Source organism: Heterodontus francisci, chromosome 7, assembly GCF_036365525.1.
Source record: "Heterodontus francisci isolate sHetFra1 chromosome 7, sHetFra1.hap1, whole genome shotgun sequence".
NCBI classification, from domain to species: domain Eukaryota; kingdom Metazoa; phylum Chordata; class Chondrichthyes; order Heterodontiformes; family Heterodontidae; genus Heterodontus; species Heterodontus francisci.
In genome coordinates this window covers 15,031,960-15,052,081 of record NC_090377.1, presented here as the reverse complement: position 1 = coordinate 15,052,081, position 20,122 = coordinate 15,031,960, and the positions used below count along the sequence as shown (strand labels likewise).

At 44.1% G+C, this 20,122-nt stretch overlaps 1 protein-coding gene across 1 annotated transcript in view; it reads right to left on the bottom strand.

Moving 5' to 3' along the window:
* Positions 1-18,629, bottom strand: part of cyp27c1 (cytochrome P450, family 27, subfamily C, polypeptide 1) — a 39,438-nt gene extending 20,809 nt beyond the window's left edge. The window contains exons 1-3 of the mRNA XM_068034477.1: positions 18,348-18,629; positions 10,749-10,939; positions 6,715-6,914 (exon numbers count right to left, since the gene is read on the bottom strand). Of these exons, the coding sequence (XP_067890578.1) occupies positions 6,715-6,914; positions 10,749-10,939; positions 18,348-18,629 (673 nt within the window). The remainder of the gene's footprint in view (positions 1-6,714; positions 6,915-10,748; positions 10,940-18,347) is intronic.
* Positions 18,630-20,122: the final 1,493 nt, after the last annotated feature.

Genomic DNA, 20,122 nt, shown 5'->3' with positions numbered 1-20,122 from the left:
TTTGTAGTATATATAAATGATTTGGAGGAAAATGTAGCTGGTCTAATTAGTAAGTTTGCGGACGACACAAAGGTTGGTGGAGTTGCGGATAATGATGAGGATTGTCAGAGGATACAGCAGGATATAGATCGGTTGGAGACTTGGGAGAAATGGCAGATGGATAGTCAGAAGCTTTTTCCCAGCGTGGAAGAGTCAGTTACTAGGGGACATAGGTTTAAGGTGAGAGGGGCAAAGTTTAGAGGGGATGTGCGAGGCAAGTCTTTTACACAGAGGGTGGTGAGTGCCTGGAACTTGCTGCCAGGGGAGGTGGTGGAAGCAGATACGATAGCGACGTTTAAGAGACATCTTGACAAATATATGAATAGGAAGGGAATAGAGGGATATGGGCCCCGGAAATGCAGAAGGTGTTAGTTTCGGCAGGCATCAAGATCGGCGCAGGCTTGGAGGGCCGCATGGCCTGTTCCTGTGCTGTACTGTTCTTTGTTCTTTGTTCTATTGCCTGGGCTTTTCCCACATTCCTGCACAGTATCACATGTGATACATGAATACCGTCTTATATCCTAAATATGTCACAAAGTGCTTTACAAACATAGAATCTTACAGCCCAGGAGGTGGCCATTTGGCCCACTCTGCTCATGCTGTGCCCTGGGATGGCAGGATTGTCTTTATGAGTAGAGATTGAGGAAACTGGACCTGTATTCACTAGAGTTTTGAAGAATGAAAGGTGATTTCATTGAAACTTACAAACTTCTTACAGGGCGTGACAGGGTGGATGTGGATAGGATGTTTCCCCTGGCTGGTGAGTCTGAGACTTGGAGACATAGTCTCAGAATAAGGGGTAGACCATTTAAGACTGAGATGAGGAGGAATTTCTTCACTCAGAGGGTCGTGAATCTTTGGAATTCTCTACCCCAGAGGGCTGTGGAAGCTCAATCATTGGGCATGTTCAAGACAGAGATCAATAGATATCTAGATACTAATGACATCAAGGGATATGGGGATAGTGCGGGAATGTTGCATTGATGTAATTGAATGATGGAGCAGGCTCGATGGGCTGAATGGCCTACTCCTGGTTCTTTGAAAGGCCTACCCAATTTGTCCCACTCTCCTACCCTGCTCTTGCCCCATAGCTCTACAATAACTTTTTTCTTTGTAAGTATTTATCTAATTCCCTTTCGATTTTGTGCTCACCACTTTTTCAGGCAGTGCATTCCAGTTTATAACATTTCAAAGCGTAGCAACTCTTGTTTTGTAGCAAACATGACAACCAAGCTGCAGCAGCAAGATCCCTCAAACAGCAAATGAGATGAATGACAAGCTAATGTGTCTCTTTGTCTTGTGCTGGTGATTGAACGAGGAAACGTTGGCCAGAACAGCAGGAGAAAGCTCTACTCTTTCAATCGTATCATGAGATCTTCTGGTTTCACCTCAGCAAGCTGACAGTGCCTTGGTTTTATATCTCATCCTAAAGATTTTTTATTTTATTCGTTCATTGGATGTGGGAGTCACTGGCAAAGCCAGCATTTATTGGCCAATGCTAATTGCCCTCAGAAGGTGATGGTGAGCTGCCTTCTTGAACTGTCCTTGTGGTGTACGTACACCCACAGTGTTGCACGTACACCTACAGTGTTGCTGGGGAGAGAGTTCCAGGATTTTGGCCCAGTGACAATGATGGAACAGCAATATAAGTCAGGATGGGTGTGTGACTCAGAGGTGGTGCTGTTCCAATGCACCTGCAGCTGTATGTGATACAAGTTGCAGGTTTGGGCGATACTGTCTAAGAAGCCTTGGTGAGTTGCTGCCGTGATTTTGTAGATGCTACACTATAGCCACAGTGTGCCAGTGCTGGAGAGGCTGAATGTTTAAGGTGGTGGATGGGTTACTGATCAAGCGGGCTGCTTTGACCTGGATGGTGTCGAGCTTCTTGAGTGTTGTTGGAGCTGCACCCATCCAGGCAAGTGGAGAGTATTCCATCATACTCTTGGCTTTTCTTATGTGCAAAGGTTAGAGAATCTGGGACTATTATGCTTATAGCAGAGAAGTAATTTCATAGGGTGACCATAATCATGAAGGGGTTTGACAGTTTCTTCTGATTTACTCTATTTCCGGTGGCAGAAGGGTCAGTAACCAGAGGTCACAGATTTAAGACAACTGGTAAAAGAACCAGAAGTGAGGTGAGAAGTAAGTTTTTTTTTAAACTCAGCTATTTGTGGTGATCTGGAATGCATTACTTGAAAAGGGCAATGGAAACAGATTCAGTAATAATATTCAAAAGGAAAATGGATAAATACTTGAAAAGGAAAATTTGCAGGGCTATGGGGAAAGAGCAGACTGATCAGAGAGCTCTTTCTGAGAGCCAGCACAGGCAAGATGGACTGAGTGGTCTCTTTCTGTGCAGTATAATTCTGTGAATATTGCTTCCAAGTACTTTCCTCTCCAAAGCTAACTGTTGTGCTTTCAAGCTCTGGGTCCTTCACACTTGTTCCCTCGCCAACAGTCAAACATCAGCAATTAAGTTTAGTTTAGTTTAGTTTAGATTAGTTTAGAGATACAGCACTGAAACAGGCCCTTCAGCCCACCGAGTCTGTGCCGACCATCAACCACCCATTTATACTAATCCTACACTAATCCCATATTCCTACCACATCCCCACCTGTCCCTATATTTCCCTACCACCTACCTATACTAGTGGCAATTTATAATGGCCAATTTACCTACCAACCTGCAAGTTTTTTGGCTTGTGGGAGGAAACCGGAGCACCCGGAGAAAACCCACGCAGACACAGAGAGAACTTGCAAACTCCACACAGGCAGTACCCAGAATTGAACCCGGGTCGCTGGAGCTGTGAGTCTGCGGTGCTAACCACTGCGCCACAGCAAAAGGCTATTCTTCAATAGGGAACCTGCCGCAGGATCCATGACCATGGGGCAGAGGGGAAATTGCATCACAGCCAAATTTGTTCCTATCCGCACTCAACATCCACAAGAACACAAGAGACCCTCGATAGCATTGAGATTGGGGGGTGGAACGATGCTTGATATGTAGTATCCCTTTCCCAGGGACACTTTGACCAACTTAACATGAGGGGCAATTTCTTTACTCAAAGGGATGTGAATTTTGGAATTCTTTACTCCAGAGAGCTGCGGATGCTCAGTCGTTGAGTATATTCAAGACAGAGATCAATAGACTTTTGGATACTAAGGGAATCAAAAGATTTGGGGAAGGTAGAATCACAGAATGGTTACAGCACAGAAGGAAGCTAATTGGCCCATCAAACTCATGCAGGTTCTCTGCAAGAGCAATGACCAGTCTGACTCACCCGCCATTTCCCCGTAGCCCTGAAAAATGTTTCCCTTCAAATGCCTATCCAATTCCCTCTTGAAAGCCACAACTGAATCTGCCTCCACCACACTCTCAAGCAGTGCATTCCAGATCCTAACCACTTGCCACATAAAAAAGCTTTTCTTCATATTGTCTTTGGTTCTTTTGCCAATCACCTAAATCGGTGTCCTCTGGTTCTCAACCCTTCTGCCAATGGGAATGGTTTCTCCCTATCTAGTCTGTCTAAAGCCCGCATGATTTCGAACACCTCTATCAAGTCTCCTCTCAACCTTCTCTTTGCTAAGGCGAACAGCCCCAGCTTTTCCAATCCATCCACATAACTGAAGTTCCTCATCACTGGAACAATGCTCGTAAATCTTTTCTGCATGCTCTCTAAGCCTTCACATCCTTCCTAAAGTGTGGTGCCTAGAATTGGCACTTCAGCTGAGGCCAAACCAGTGTCTTATAAAGTTTCATCATAACTGCCTTGCTTTTGTACTCTGTGCCTCTATTTATAAAGCCCAGGATCCTGTATGCCTTTTTAACCACTTTCTCAACCTGTCCTGCCACCTTCAATGACTTATGCACATATACCCTCAGATCTCTCTGTTCCTGCCCTCTCTTTAAAATTGCACCCTTTAGTTTATATTGTTTCTCCTCCTTCTTCTTACCAAAATATACGACTTCACATTTCTCTGATTTAAATTTCATCTGTCACCTGTCCACCCATTCCACCAGCCTGTCTACATAGAAATATAGAAACTAGGAGCAGGAGTAGGCCATTCGGCCCTTCGAGCCTGCTCCGCCATTCATTATGATCATGGTTGATCATCCAACTCAGTAACCTGTTCCGACTTTCGCCCCATACCCTTTGATCCCTTTAGGCCCAAGGGCTATATCTAACTCCTTCTTGAAAACATACAATGTTTTGGTCTCAACTGCTTTCTGTGGTAGCGAATTCCACAGGCTCATCCCTCTCTGGGTGAAGAAATTTCTCCTCATCTCAGTCCTGAAAGGTTTATCCTGTCCTCTTGTCTATCTCAATCCTCCTCACACTTCACAATGCTTCCAAGTTTTGTATCATCTTCAAATTTTGAAATTGTGCCATGCATACCAATGTCTAAGTCATTAATATAGATCAGGAAAAGCAGTGAACCTAGTACTGATCCCTGGGGAACGCCACTATATACCGTCCTCCAGTCCAATTCACCACTACTTTCTGTTTCCTGTTACTCCGCCAACTTCAATTCCATGCTGCCACTATTCCTTTTATTCCATGGGCTTTAACTTTGCTGACAAGCCTGTTATGTGGCACTTCAGCAAATGCCTTTTGGAGGTCCATGTACATCACATCAACTGCATTACCTTCATCAACCCTCTCTGTTACCTCCTCAGAAAACTCAATCAAGTTAGTTTAACACGAAATAAAAACAAGAAATGCTGGAACCACTCAGCAGGTCTGGCAGCATCTGTGGAAAGAGAAGCAGAGTTAACATTTCGGGTCAGTGACCCTTCTTCAGAACTGACAAATATAAAAAATGTCACAGGTTATAAGCAAGTGAGGTGGGGGTGGGGCAAGAGATAACAAAGGAGAAGGTGCAGATTGGACAAGGCCACATAGCTGACCAAAAGGTCATGGAACAAAGGCAAAAAATATGTTAATGGTGTGTTGAAAGACAAAGCATTAGTACAGAATAGGTGTTAACGGACTGAATATTGAACAGCAGCCAGTGCAAACATGAAAAAAAAAACCACAGTGGGTAAGCAAACTGAACAAACTAAGATGAAATGAAATAAATGCAAAAAAAAGGTTGTAAAAAATGTAAAGAAAAAAAAAGAAAAAAGAAAAAACAACTAAAAATGAAAGTAAAATGGGGGGCTGTCATGCTCTGAAATTATTGAACTCAATGTTCAGTCCGGCAGGCTGTAGTGTGCCTAATCGGTAGATGAGATGCTGTTCCTCGAGCTTGCGTTGATGTTCACTGGAACACTGCAGCAATCCCAGGACAGAGATGTGAGCATGAGAGCAGGGGGGAGTGTTGAAATGGCAAGGAACCGGAAGCTCAGGGTCCTGCTTGCGGACCGAGCGGAGGTGTTCCGCAAAGCGTTCACCCAGTCTGTGCTTGGTCTCCCCAATGTAGAGGAGACCACATTGTGAGCAGCAAATACAGTATTATACATTGAAAGAAGTACATGTAAATCGCTGCTTCACCTGAAAGGAGTGTTTGGGGCCTGGGATAGTGAGGAACACCTCCGTTCGGTCCACAAGCAGGACCCTGAGCTTCCGGTTGCTTGCCATTTCAACACTCCCCCCTGCTCTCATGCTCACATCTCTGTCCTGGGATTGCTGCAGTGTTCCAGTGAACATCAACGCAAGCTCGGGGAACAGCATCTCATCTACCGATTAGGCACACTACAGCCTGCCGGACTGAACATTGAGTTCAATAATTTCAGAGCATGACAGCCCCATATTTTACTTTCATTTTTAGTTGTTTTTTCTTTTTTCTTTTTTTTCTTTTTTTACATTTTTTACAACCTTTTTTTTGCATTTATTTCATTTCATCTTAGTCTGTTCAGTTTGCTTACCCACTGTGGTTTTTTTTCATGTTTGCACTTGCTGCTGTTCAATATTCAGTCCGTTAACACCTATTCTGTACTAATGCTTTGTCTTTCAAAACACCATTAACATATTTTTTGCCTTTGCTCCATGACCTTTTGGTCAGCTATGTGGCCTTGTCCAATCTACACCTTCTCCTTTGTTATCTCTTGCCCCACCCCCACCTCACTTGCTTATAACCCGTGACATTTTCTAATATTTGTCAGTTCCGAAGAAGGGTCACTGACCCGAAACGTTAACTCTGCTTCTCTTTCCACACATGCTGCCAGACCTGCTGAGTGATTCCAGCATTTCTTGTTTTTATTTCAGATTTCCAGCATCCGCAGTATTTTGCTTTTATTTTAGTTTAACACGATCTGCCTTTAATAAATCTGTGTTGGATTTCACTAATTAATCCACATTTGCCCAAGTGACTTACTTTAGTCTTAGATTATCGTTTCCCAAAGCTTTCCCCACCACCGAAGTCTGACTTTTTTTTTACACCCTTTTTTTGAATAGAGTGTAGCTGAGGAAGAAGAATAGCCACAATCTTATTGAATGGCAGGGCAGAATCGAAGGGCCAAATGGCCTACTCCTATTTCTTATGTTTGACGGTAGACCCCACCGCCTCAACCATCCTTTCCCAGTTCAACTGCTACAGAACAGACCAAAGGTTGAACCTGGGATTTCCCAGTCTACCTGATTTCAGATCCATGCCAGGCAATGAATGGATAAAGTGAGTCATTAGATGGGAAAACCCTGGGTTAAGAGATCCAGTGGCATGCAAAGGATCTTACTTTCCATTGCAAACTTGAAGAACAAGTTGTTCACGTCAGTTATGGTCTCCGAGGCGCCTTCCTGCACCTTTACGTACTTCATCCTTTTGATCAGGTCGGCGATGACATCTGTCACTCCTTCTGAAAACATGGCCACATCCTTGGGCTTCAGGAGCTGTTGTTTCAGCACATTCCTCATTTTAAGCCACTCCTCGCCCTCTCTGAAATTAACAGCAGTCTCATCAGCCAGCAAAAACCAGAGTTTGCGCAGAAGGAAAGGAGCCCAACAAACTTTCCCCTTTCTGATACACCAACTTCACCTCACCACATCCTCCAACCCCTTCTCCCTCCACAGGAACATCACCCGCCTCTTGCATCTACTGATATGCTTTACTTCAATGACCTTCCTTGCTAACATATTCACTAACTCAATCAATCACCCTGTGGGCGAGAGATTCCTCTGACTTCCCTCCTAACATTTAAACTTACATCCCCTGGTGTTCGAAACCAGCACAAAAGGGAGGAGAATTTCTGGGTCATGAATGGACCTAAATCTAGATATGGTCATAAAAGGGACTTGAAGTATTACTTACGCTAAGCAATGTCGAGCAGCAGTCACTTGCCTGTATTATGACTTCAATTTACCTTCAGAAGATGATGGCAAGTCCCTTGTTGCCTCAAAGTGTAAATGCACTGCCTGGAGTGACCCTGAGCCAGGCAGACCAGTAGAGTTCTGGTGAAAGGTCACAGACCTGAAACATTAACTCTGTTTCTCTCTGCACAGATGGTGCTGGAGCTGCTGAGTATTTCAAGCACTTTGTGTTTTTATTTTAGACCAGAAGAGTACTAGATTAAAGCTTGCTCCTTATCTGGGACAATGGCAAGGTTGATGAGATTGGCCTCAATGCCATGCACGACAGAAGGAGAATATCAAACTGCTAGGGGTCCTATCTCTGATCAATCTGTGAACCAGGAATCTATTGTAACAGTCCATGAGGTGTCTCCTGTGTTCGAACTGAGTAAGTGGTCCCAGGCAGAAACCATTCTCACTTCAACAATGCACCGGAAGGTTAACCCTAGGGAAACAACATGCTGGAATGTGGATGCCAATTGAGGAAAGGAAAAGAGTTGCATTTATATGGCACCTTTCACAACCTCAGGGCATCCCAAAGCATTTTACCGCAATTGAACTACTTTCGAAGCGTAGTCACTGTTGTAATGTAGGGAACACAACAGATAATTAGCAAGCTCCCACTTATAACAATGTGATAATGACAAAATAATCTGTTTTTAGGAATGTTTACAGAGGGATAAATATTGGTCAGGACACCAGGACTTGCTCTTCTCACTGTCAGCAGTTGATGTCATTGAGACAGTTGTGCAGGTGGCATAAAGGGACCAATTTTTAAAAGGAAATTTGGCACCTGTGCGGAGGAGGCTGGCAGAGGATTAATTTTACAACCAGTCCGCACAGCTTAAATGTTTTGAGATCGGAATTATTGCTGCTACTTTTCTCTGGACCCTCTCCAATGTGCAATCTGTCTGCCCACATTACAACTGTGGCTATACTTCTCAAGTACATCATTGGCTGGAAAGGGGTTTGGGATGTCCTAAAAGGCACTATATAAATGCAAGTCTTTCTTGCTTTCCTGATACCCAAAATTCTTCTAACATTCTAACTCCCATGGGCATTTTATGAGTTGAGTTACTGTTGCTTCCCTAGGGTTAACCTTCCGGTGCATTGTTGGGGTGAGAATGGTTTCTGCCCGGGACCACTTACTCAGTTCTAACACAAGGGGAGCACACGAGACACCTCATGGACTGTTACAATAGATTCCTGGTTCACAGTGGAACAGCTGACTTTTTTCTGTCAGCTGTGACTCAGTGGGTAGCAATCTTGCCTTTCAGCTTTTTTTAAGAGTGTAAACATTTTAGCTGGCACTCCAGTGCATCGCATGTGCTCAATAAATGCAAACTCATCCTTTGGGGAGTCTAGGACTAAGGTATGTAGCCTAAATATGTTGTGCCAGGCTTTTCAGGAATGAAGTTAGGAAACACTTCTACATGCAAAGGATGATAAAGGTTTGAAACTCTTTTCTGTAAACTGGTTGATGCTAGATCCATTATTAATTTTGAATTTGGGATTGGTAGATTGATGTTTGCCAAAAAAGGTATTCAGGGATATGGGGCAAGGTGGATATATGGAGTTAGGTCACAGATCAGCCTGATCTCATAGAGTCATACAGTCATAGAGAGATACAGCACTGAAACAGGCCCTTCGGCCCACCGAGTCTGTGCCGACCTATAATGAAAGCAAGAAATGCTGGAAATACTCAGCAGGTCTGGCAGCATCTGTGGAGAGAGAAGCAGAGTTAACGTTTCAGGTCAGTGACCCTTCATCAGAACTGGCAAATATTAGAAATGTGAAAGGTTATTCACAAGTAGAGCGGAGTTGGGACAAGAGATAACAAAGAAGAAAGTGTAGACAAGGTCACAGAATAGCTGACCAGAAGGTCATGGAGCAAAGGCAAACAATATGTTAATGATGTTTTGAAAGACAAAGCATTAGTACAGATAGACTGAAAATTGAACAGCAGCAAGTACAAACATGAAAAAAAAAACAGTGGGTAGGCAAACTGAACAAACTAAGATGAAATAAAATAAAATAAACGCACAAAAAAAAAAATTATATAAAAAAGAAAAAAGAACTAAAAATGAAAGTAAAATGGGGGGCCCGTCATGCTCTGAAATTATTGAACTCAATATTCAGTCCGGCAGGCTGTAGTGTGCCTAATCGATAAATGAGATGCTGTTCCTCGAGCTTGCGTTGATGTTCACTGGAACACTGCAGCAATCCCAGGACAGAGATGTGAGCATGAGAGCAGGAGGGAGTGTTGAAATGGCAAGCAACCGGAAGCTCAGGGTCCTGCTTGTGGACTGAGCGGAGGTGTTCCGCAAAGCGGTCACCCAGTCTGCATTTGGTCTCCACAATGCAGAGGAGAACACACTGTGAGCAGCGAATACAGTATACTACATTGAAAGAAGTACAAGTAAATCGCTGCTTCACCTGAAAGGAGTGTTTGGGGCCTGGGATAGTGAGGAGAGAGGAGGTAAATGGGCAGGTATTACACCTCCTGCGATTGCAGGGGAAGGTGCCATGGGAAGGGGAAGAGGTGGCGGGGGTAATGGAGGAGTGGACCAGGGTGTTGCGGACGGAACGATCCCTTTAGAATGCTGACAGGGGAAGGGAGGGGGAGATGCGTTTGGTAGTGGCATCACGGTGGAGGTGGCGGAAATGGTGGAGGATGATCCTTTGGATATGAAGGCTGATGGGGTGGAAAGTGAGGACAAAGGGAACCCTGTCGCGGTTCTGGGAGGGATGGGAAGGGATGAGGGTAGAGGTGCGGAAAATGGGCTGGACACTGTTGAGGGCCCTGTCAAGCACAGTGGGGGGGGAATCCTCGGTTGAGGAAAAAGGAAGACATATCAGAAGCGCTGTCATGGAAGGTAGCATCATCAGAGCAGATGCGTCGGAGACGGAGAAACTGGGAGAATGCAGAATGGCAGAACAGGCTTGAGGGACTAAATTGCCTCTTCCTGTTCTCATGATGAGACATTACAGTTGGCTCAAATGTCTTTGAAGTTTGCGCTGGAGTGAGGAACGTGGTGGCGGGAAGAGATGATTCCCTCTAATTTCTAACTACTGAGTCCTCTTGGAAAGTATCCATACATTGAGTAAGGTGGGCCTGGGCTTCTTGTGATGATGCTTCTTCCCACAGTTGAACAGCCTGCTGAAATTAACAGTACACTCACACTTCAATGAATGCTGAATGAATGAATGATGAACTGCTAGTTCCTGTGAAGTCACTGCCTCAGAAGGGGCAAGACAACAAACTTGCATATTAAAGATAAACATCAGTCACAAGCATTGCATTACTTCAGTATCATTTGAACCATCTGCCCCTAACTGCTTAACTTGAAAGTCTATCATTACTCCCCAGTCTGTTTCCACTCTGAAAACAGCCACCAACTGGCACCTACCAGGTTTTACTTACGCAGATATCAGTCCCGTAGCCCTTCCTTGTAATTGTCTGTACTCCTGCCATGACTCCATGTTGGCCCTTTGAGGGGTCCTGCCCTCTGCCCTCAACACCTGTGCCACCATGTCCCGATCAGCAATGGAGACAACAAACTGGGGTCCAAAGCGCGATTTAAAGATCTTGCCATATTGCTGTGTGTGCTGGAGCTACAATTAAAAAGAAAATATATTCATTGGAATGTTAGTAAGAAACTTCACCAGCCTGTAAACTTGAGCTGATCCAAAACTCTGCTGCCTGTATCCTAACTTATACCAAGTTCCATTTGCCCATCATCCCTGTGCTCTTTGACTGACATTGGCTCTCCGTCTACAAATTCCGGAATCTTAAAACTCTAATTCTTGTTTTCAAATCTCTCCATGGCCTTGCTGCTCCCTATTTCTGTAACCTCCTCTAACTCTACAACTCAAAAATCTCTGCACTCCTCCAATTCTGGCCTCGTGCACATGCCCAATTTTCACTGTGCCACCATTGGCAGGGAATTCCCTCTATAAACCTCTCTACTCCTTTAAGAGGTGCCTTAAAATGTTCCTCTTTGACCACCTGTCCTAATATTTCTATGTGGCTTTGTGTCAAGTATTGTCATTTGAGAAGGCCCTTGGGATTTTTTTAGTAAGTTGTCGGAGCAATATAAATGTAAATTGTTGTTGTAGTTGCTACCTATTGTTCCTTTTATGCTGGCCATGCAAGTCTTGTGCACCCTTGGTTTCCGGGTCTTTTGCACCTGGGGATAGATAGCTCCAGTGTAAAGTGGCTGGCTAACCTCAAGATCGACACCAAGGAAGACTGCAAAAATCAAAATGGGAATTAGCAATGTAAGCACCCATCTAAAGGTCAACATAAAAGTAGTTTAACACAACACTATTTTCATTCCCTGTTCCCAGAGCCAAATAACAATAGCTTGCATTTATATAGCACCTTTAACATAGTACAACATCCCAAGGCGTTTCACAGCAGTGCTATCAAACAAAAATTGACACCGAGCCACATATGGAGATATTTGGATAGATGACCAAAACCTTGGTCAAAGAGATAGATTTTAAGGAGCATCTCAAAAGGACAAGAGAGGCTTACGGAAGGAATTCCAGAGCCTCGGGTCTAGGCAGCTAAATGAATGACCACCAAAACAAATCGGAGATGTGCAAGAGGCCAGGATTGAAGGTTATAGAGATAGGGAGGGCGCAAGGCATGGAAAGATTTCTAAACAAGGAAGAGAATTAAAAAAAAAATAAATAAATAATGGCATTGCTGGACCAGGAGCCAAGGTAGTTCTGCGAGCATAGGGGTGATGGTGAATGAAACTTGGTTCGAGTTAGGGTACAGGCAGCTAAGTTATGGATGTTCTTCAGTTTAAGTAGGATAGAAGATGAGAGGCCTTGAACAGAGCAAGTCTTCAACACTCTGAACTGTGATGTGTTTCTAGATTGGATCTTTTGTTCCAAGAACCTGCGTTGCTGTGAAAGTAATCCCAAACGAAAAGAAAGAGACTGTTCATTCTAACTAAGGTTCGAGGATGTAGAAACCAGGAAGCGAGCTATGGTCAGTTGATCCCTCATACTAGAAGAGGGAGGAGCAGCGTGTGAATGCAGATGACCTGAGGCAACTTCTTATGACAGGAAAGGTGCTGTTGAATCACAGAGAATTGTTGAGAAACTGAGCAAACCCTCCAAGCACAGAAACCCAGCAGCCTGCAAGGAGAGAAATGACAAGGAGGGGAGAGGAAAAGTGCAAAATTGGCAACCTCACAAAAAAAAAACTTACATTTCTACAGCGCTTTTCACAACCACTGGGATGTCTCAAAGCGCTTTACAGACAATGAAGGACTTTGGAAGTGTAGTCACTGTTGTAACATAGGAAACACAGTGGCAAATTTGCGCACAGCAAGCTCCCATAAATAGCAATGTGATAATGATCAGATCATCTGTTTTTGTGATGTTGAATAAGGAATAAATATTGGCCAGGACAGCAGTTTAAAATAGTGCCATGGGATATTTTACATCCACCTGAGAGGGCAGATGGGGCCTCAGTTTAACATCTCAACTGAAAGATGGCACCTTCAACAGTGCAGCACTCCACTGGAGCGACAGCCTTGATTTTTGTGCTCAAGCCCCGGAGTGGGACTTGAACCCAGAAATTATGACTCAGTAATAAAAACAGAACGTGCTGGAAATACTCAGCAGGTCAGACAGCATCTGTGGAGACAGAAGCAGAGTTAACATTTCAGGTCTGTGACCTTTCATCAGAACTGGCAAAGGTTAGAAAAGAATTAGGTTTTAAGCAAGTGAAGGGGAGGGGGTGTAGTTTGATGGGGAAGAAAACAAAAGAGAAGGTGTGTGATAGGGCAGAGGGCAGGAGAGATTAAATAAAGCTGTCATGGGGCAAAGGCAAAAAGCGTGTTAATGCTCTTTGTGATATGAATGTAACTCCTTTATTCAAAAAGGGAGACAGAAAGAGGAAACTACAGGCCAGTTAGCTTAACATCTGTCTTAGGGAAAATGTTAGAAGCTATTATTAAAGACGTTATAGCAGGGCATTTAGAAAAATTCAAGGTAATCAGGCAGAGTCAACATGGTTTTGTGAAAAGGAAATCAAGTTTAACCAATTTATTGGAGTTCTTTGAGGGAGTTACATGTGCTGTGGATAAAGGGGAACCAGTGGATGTATTGTACTTAGATTTCCAGAAGGCATTTGATAAGGTGCGACATCAAAGGTTATTGCAGAAAATAAAAGCTGATGGTTTAGGGGGTAACATATTGGTATGAATAGAAGATTGGTTAGCTAACAGGAAAAAGAGAGTAGGCATAAATGGGTCATTTTCTGGTTGGCAAGATGTAACGAGTGGTATACCACAGGGATCTGTGCCGGGGCCTCAACTTTTTACAATTTATATAAATGACCTAGATGAAGGGACTGAAGGTATGGTTGCTAAATTTGCTGATGACACAAAGATAGGTAGGAAAGTAACTTGTGAAGAGGACATAAGGGGGCTTCAAAGGGATATAGATAGGTTAAATGAGTGGGCAAAGACCTTGCAAATGGAGGATAATGTGGGAAAATGTGAAATTGTCCATTTTGGCAGGAAGAATAAAAAAGAAGCAAATTATTTAAATGGTGAGACATTGCAGAGCTCTGAGATGCAGAGGGATCTGGGTGTCCTAGTGCATGAATTACAAAAGGTCAGTATGCAGGTACAGCAAGTAATTAGGAAAGTTAATAGAATGTTATCGTTTATCGTGAGGGGAATTGAATACAAAAGTAGGGAGGTTATGCTTCAGCTATAGGGCACTGGTGAGACCACATCTGGAGTACTGTGTACAGTACTGGTCTCCTTAATTAAGGAAGAATGTAAATGTGTTGGAGGCAGTACAGAGAAGGTTTACTAGACTAATACCTGGAATGGGCAGGCTGTCTTATGAGGAAAGATTGGACAGGCTAGGCTTGTATCCGCTGGAATTTAGAAGAGTAAGAGGTAACTTGATTGAAACATATAAGATCCTGAGGGGTCTTGACAGGATGGATGTGGAAAGGATGTTTCCCTTGTGGGAGAATCTAGAACTAGGGGTCACTGTTTAAAAATAAGGGGTTGCCCATTTAAAACAGAGATGAGGAGAAACTTTTTCTCTCAGAGGGTTGTGAGTCTTTGGAATTCTCTTCCTCAAAAGGCGGTGGAAGCAGAGTCTTTGAATATTTTTAATGCAGAGGTAGATAGATTCTTGATAAGCAAGGAGGTGGACGGTTATCCGGGGTAGGTGGAAATGTGGAGTAATCAGTTCAGCCATGAACTTATTGAATGGCGGAGCAGGCTTGAACAGCCAAGTGGCTACTCCTGTTCCTAATTTGTATGTTCGTATGCTTGTGGTGAAAGACAAAACATTAGTCCAGAGAGAGTGTTATTGGCAGAGTAATGAACAACTCTGTCCACATGAAAAAAACAGTCATGGTTAAAAAAAAATAAAATAACAAAAAATAGAAAAAATATGAATAAAGGCCAATCATGCTTTGAAATTGTTGAACTCAATGTTCAGTCCGCGAGGCTGTAGAGTGTCTAATCGAAAGATCATGTGCTACTTCTTGAGCTTGCGTTGATATTCACTGGAACACTGCAGCAGGCCAAGGACAGAAATGAGGGCATGAGAGCAGGGGTGGTGTGTTGAAATGGCTTGCGACCGGAAGCTTGGGGTCATGCTTTCGAACTAAGCGGAGGTGCTCCGCAAAGCAGTCACCCAATCTGCGTTTGGTCTCCACAATGTAGAGGCAACCGCATTGTAAGCGGCAAACAGTATAACAAATTGAAGGGAGTACAAGTAAATCACTGCTTCACCTGGGAGGAGTGTTTGGAGACTTGGATGGTGAGGAGACAGGAGGTAAAAGGGCAGGTATTACACTTCCTGCGATTGCAGGGGAAGGTGCCGTGGGAAGTGGGCGAAGTGTCGGGGGTGATGGAGGAGTGGATCAGGGTGTCATGGAGGAAACAATCCCTTCGGAACGCTGACAGGGGAGGGGAAGGGAAGATGCGTTTGGTGGTGGCATCACGCTGGAGGTGGTGGAAATGGCGGAGGATGATCCTTTGGATGTGGAGGCTGGTGGGTGGAAAGTGAGGACAAGGGGAACCTTGTGGCAGTTCTGGTGGGGGGGGTGGAAGGGGTGAGGGCAGAAGTGTGGGAAAGGGGTCATACACAGTTGAGGGCCCTGTCAACCACAGTGGGGGGGGGGGGGAATCCTTGGTTGTAGAAAAAGGAAGACATATCAGGAGCGCTGTTATAGAAGGTTACATCATCAGAACAGATGTGTCAGTGATGGAAAATTGGGAGAATGGGATACCAGAGCACAAGAACACAAGAAATAGGAGCAGAAGTAGACCATATGGCCCATCGAGCCTGACTGATCTTGGGCTTCAATTCCACTTTCCTGCCCGCTCCCCATATCCCTTGATTCCCTGTGAGACCAAAATTCTATCTATCCCAGCCTGAAAAGTATTCAATGATGGAACATCCACAACCATCTGGGGTAGATAATTCCAAAGATTCACCCTTTGAGTGCAGTAATTTCTCCTCATCTCAGTCCTGAATGCTTGACCCCTTACCCTGAGACTATGTCCCCATGTTCTAGATTCCCTGACCAGTGGGAACAATCTCTCAGCTTCTACCCTATCAAGCCCTTTCAGAATCTTATATGTCTCAATTAGATCGCCTCCCATTCTTCTGAACTCCAAAGAATATTGGTCCAATTTACTCAGCCTCTCATCATAGGCCAACCTCCTCATCCCAGGGACCAATTTATTAAATATGTACTGCACCGTCTCCAGTGCAAGTATATCCTTTCTTAAATGTGGAGACCAAAACTGCACACAGTATTCCAGGTGCAGTCTCACCAAAACCCTGTACAATTTTAGTAAGACTTCTTTATTCCAGTATTCCAATCCCCTTGCAATAAAGGCCAACATGCCATTTACCTTCCTAATAGCCCGCTGCACCTGCATGTTAACTTTGTGCGTTCCTTGTATGAGTACACCCAAGTCTCTCTGAACATCAACACTTATCAGTTTCACACTTTTTCTAAAATATTCTGCTTTTCTATTTTTACAACCAAAGTGAACAACTTCACAATTCCCTGCATTATACTCCATTTGCCATCTTGTTGCCCACTCATTTAGCCTGTCTATATCTCTTTGCAGCCTCTCTACATCCTCCCTGCAGCTTACCGTTCCACCGAGCTTTGTATCATCAGCAAACTTAGATACATTACTCTCTGTCTCTTCATCCAAGTCATTAATATAGAGTGTAAATAGCTGAGGCCCCGGCACTGATCCTTGCGGCACCCCACTATTCACTGCCTGCCAACTTGAAAATGCCCCACTTATGCCCATTCTCTGCTTCCTGTCTGTTAATCAATCCTCTATCCGCATTAATATATTACCCCCAACCCCAACACCATGAACCCTTATCTTGCCCATTAACCTTTTATGTGGCACCTTATCGATTTCCTTTTGGAAATCCAGGTATACTACATCTACTGATTCCCCTTTATCTACCCTACTAGTTACTTCCACAAAAAACGAATACATTTGTCAAATAGGATCTCCCTTTAGTAAGACCATGCTGACTTGTTCTAGTCATACTATGCTTTTCCAAGTGCATTGTTAAGACTTCTTTAATAATAGTTTCCAGCATCTTCCCAGTGACTGATGTTAGGCTAACTGGCCTGTATTTCCCTGTTTTCTCTCTACCTCCTTTCTTGAAAAGCATCGTAGCATTTGCCAACTTCCAATCTGACAGGACCATCCCTGAATCTAAGGAATTCTTGAAAATCATAGCCAGCGCATCCACTATCTCTGAAGCTATCTCTTTTAGAACCCTAGGATGTAGGTCATCTGGTCCCGGGGACCTGTCAGATTTTAGTCCCTCAAGTTTCTCCAATATTTTTTCTCAACTGATATCACTATCCTTAATTTCCTCACTCTTTTTAGCCCCTAGGTTACTGCCTATTTCTGGTATGAGGTATGGAGTCCTTACAGGAAACAGGGTGTGAGGAAGTGTAGTCAAGGTAGCCATGGGACTCGGCGGGCTTATAATGAATATTAGTAGACAGCCTATTGGCAGAGATGGAGATAGAAAAGTTGAGGAAGGGAAGGGAAGTGTCGGAGATAGACCATGTAAAGGTGAGAGAAGGGTGGAAATTGGAAGCAAAGCTGATGAAGTTTTCCATTTTGGGGCAAAAGCAGGAAGCAGCACCGATACAGTCATCAACGTATCGGAAAAAGTGGTGAGGGAGGGACCCTGAGTAGGACTGGAACAAGGAATGTTTGAGTATCCCACAAAAAGACAGGCATAACTAGGACCCATGCGGGTACCCATAGCAACACCTTTTACTTGAAGGAAGTGAGTGGAGTTGAAATACTCAGTTACGATTCAGTATCAGCTGTGGCTCGGTTAGTTGCACTCTATCAAACATCTATCACCCGACCTAGTACTCAAACGAACCACCCTGAGATGAAGAGTCTCATGGTCTTCCGACTGAGCTAGCCAGGGAGTAACATGGCCGGGGCAGGCTTATAATGAATATTAGTAGACAGCCTATTGGCAGAGATGGAGATAGAAAAGTTGAGGAAGGGTCACTGACCCGAAACGTTAACTCTGCTTCTCTTTTCACAGATGCTGCCAGACCTGCTGAGTGGTTCCAGCATTTCTTGTTTTTATAATAAAACACTAGTGATGGGTTGCAACAACTTTGTGAGATGTTGCATTACTTCACGCAGCAGGGAAACAAGCTCCCAAGTGCAACAAATCTCACAGGCGCTGCATCCAAAAGTTCCTTAAACTTTTCCTCAAGTAAATCGGACGCCTCTGATGAAGTTTCTTTGTTGGCAAAAAAACATTCAAAAAACGCCTTTCTCCCGTTCAATTTACTTTAACCTTCCATCAACGGGAAAAAGCCCCTTAATGAATGAATTGCCGGAGTAGTGAACCCTTTAAACTGCAAGGAGTGCCTGCAAATACATCCCATACTATTTTGGCTTTGCTCAGTAAATTGTATTTACCTTTTGATCCACTGACTTACTTGAATGTCGTGTATTCTGCTGAATCCGTCTCTCCAGAAAAACTCTACCAGGTTGCTCCAAGTACTGGGTCCGGGCATTTCAGACAAGTTTTTCGCCCCTTGGGGTTGAGCTCCGGCCGGCGATGAGTCACCCACGAGGATCTCAACATCTCCCCCATCTTTTGTCCTCTTTAACGGCACCGCCTTGTGTCTTGAATGTTGGGAGAATCCGGTGGCCTGTAGAATACGAGAGAAGAATTCCTTCCCTTTGCTTACGTTCAGGAAGATACCAAAGTGAGACATCGCCCCTTGTCCGCCTTTCCTTTTTTTGCCCTATTCCCCTCTCTCACTCAATGCTACAGATCTGTTTTATGTACTAGATACACCGTCTTCTACATTCAACTCAAGTGTAATATCCTCAGCTTCACTATTTAGGATCACGTTTCAACATATGCAAGTCTGCATCGCCTAGCTCCTCCCAGCTCTTTAAAGGCACACTGTCCCCAAAATTACTTAGATAGTTATTTTGCTTTTGTCCTTTGCCTCTTTTTAGAACATAGAACATTACATAGAACATTACAGCGCAGTACAGGCCCTTCAGCCCTCGATGTTGCGCCGACCTGTGACACCATCTGACCTACACTATAGAACATAGAACATTACAGCGCAGTACAGGCCCTTCAGGCCCTTTTGTAACCTGCTTCCCTCCCAAAGCTCCTTTATTCCTTGCAAACCCACAGCGGTCAGTCACCCTTCGCCCATACCTCACCCCGTTGACTCTTCATGTGCCAACCAGTGATTGTTGGCAGGGTGAATGGACAAGGGGGTCACAGACAAGTCTCATCGATGCTACTCTCATTCAACAGCCGAATACAGCTTTGCTAAACCACAGCCAGGAGAATGACTCAGGGCTGATTTCCCCCTCCCTAGCCCAGAGTTAATAATGGGGGGGGGGGGGGGGTGCAAGGTCATCTTTTGTATCATGGCCTTGGTCAAACTCCATTTGGAGCACTGCATTTAGTTTTGGGCCCCGAAAGTCAGGAAAGCTGGATTGGCCAGGGATGGGGGCACAGCGCATATTCACCAGAATGATACCGGGGCTTAAAGTGTTAATCATTCTGAGGATGCTGAAACTAGAAATTTCTTCACTCTACGGGTTGTAAATCCTTGGAATTCTCTGCCCTAGAGGGCTGTAGATGCTCAGTCGATGAGTTTATTCAAGACAGAATTCAATGGAGTTTAGGGCACTAAGGGAATCGAGGTATTGGGTTAGGTCAGAAAGTGAAGTTGATGTATAAGTTCAGCTATGATCTTATTGAGTGGTGGAGCAGGCTGAAGGGGGCTAAATGGCCCACTCCAGTTTCTATTTCTTTACATTCTTATTCATAAACTTGGCTTGTATGCCCTTAAGTTGAGAAGGTTGGGGAGGTGGGGGGTCAGTGTTATCTGATCGAGGTGTTTAAAATGATATAGGGATTCAATAGGGTAGTTAAAGGGAAACTATTCCCTCTGGTGAGAAAATCCCCAAAATCGTAAAATTAGAACTAGTTCATTTAGGAGTGAACTCAGGAAGTGCTTTTTTGGGAAAAGGAGTAGTGGAAATCTGGAACACTCTCCCTCCAAAAAACTCTGGACGCTAGGGGTCGGTTGAAATTTGCACGACTGGGATAGGCAGATTAGAGATTAGGTAAGGACGTCAAGAGATAGGGAACAAAGATGGGTAAATGGAGTTGAGATACAGATCAGCCATGATCTAATTGAATGGTAGAACAGACTTAAAGGGCTGAATGGCCTCC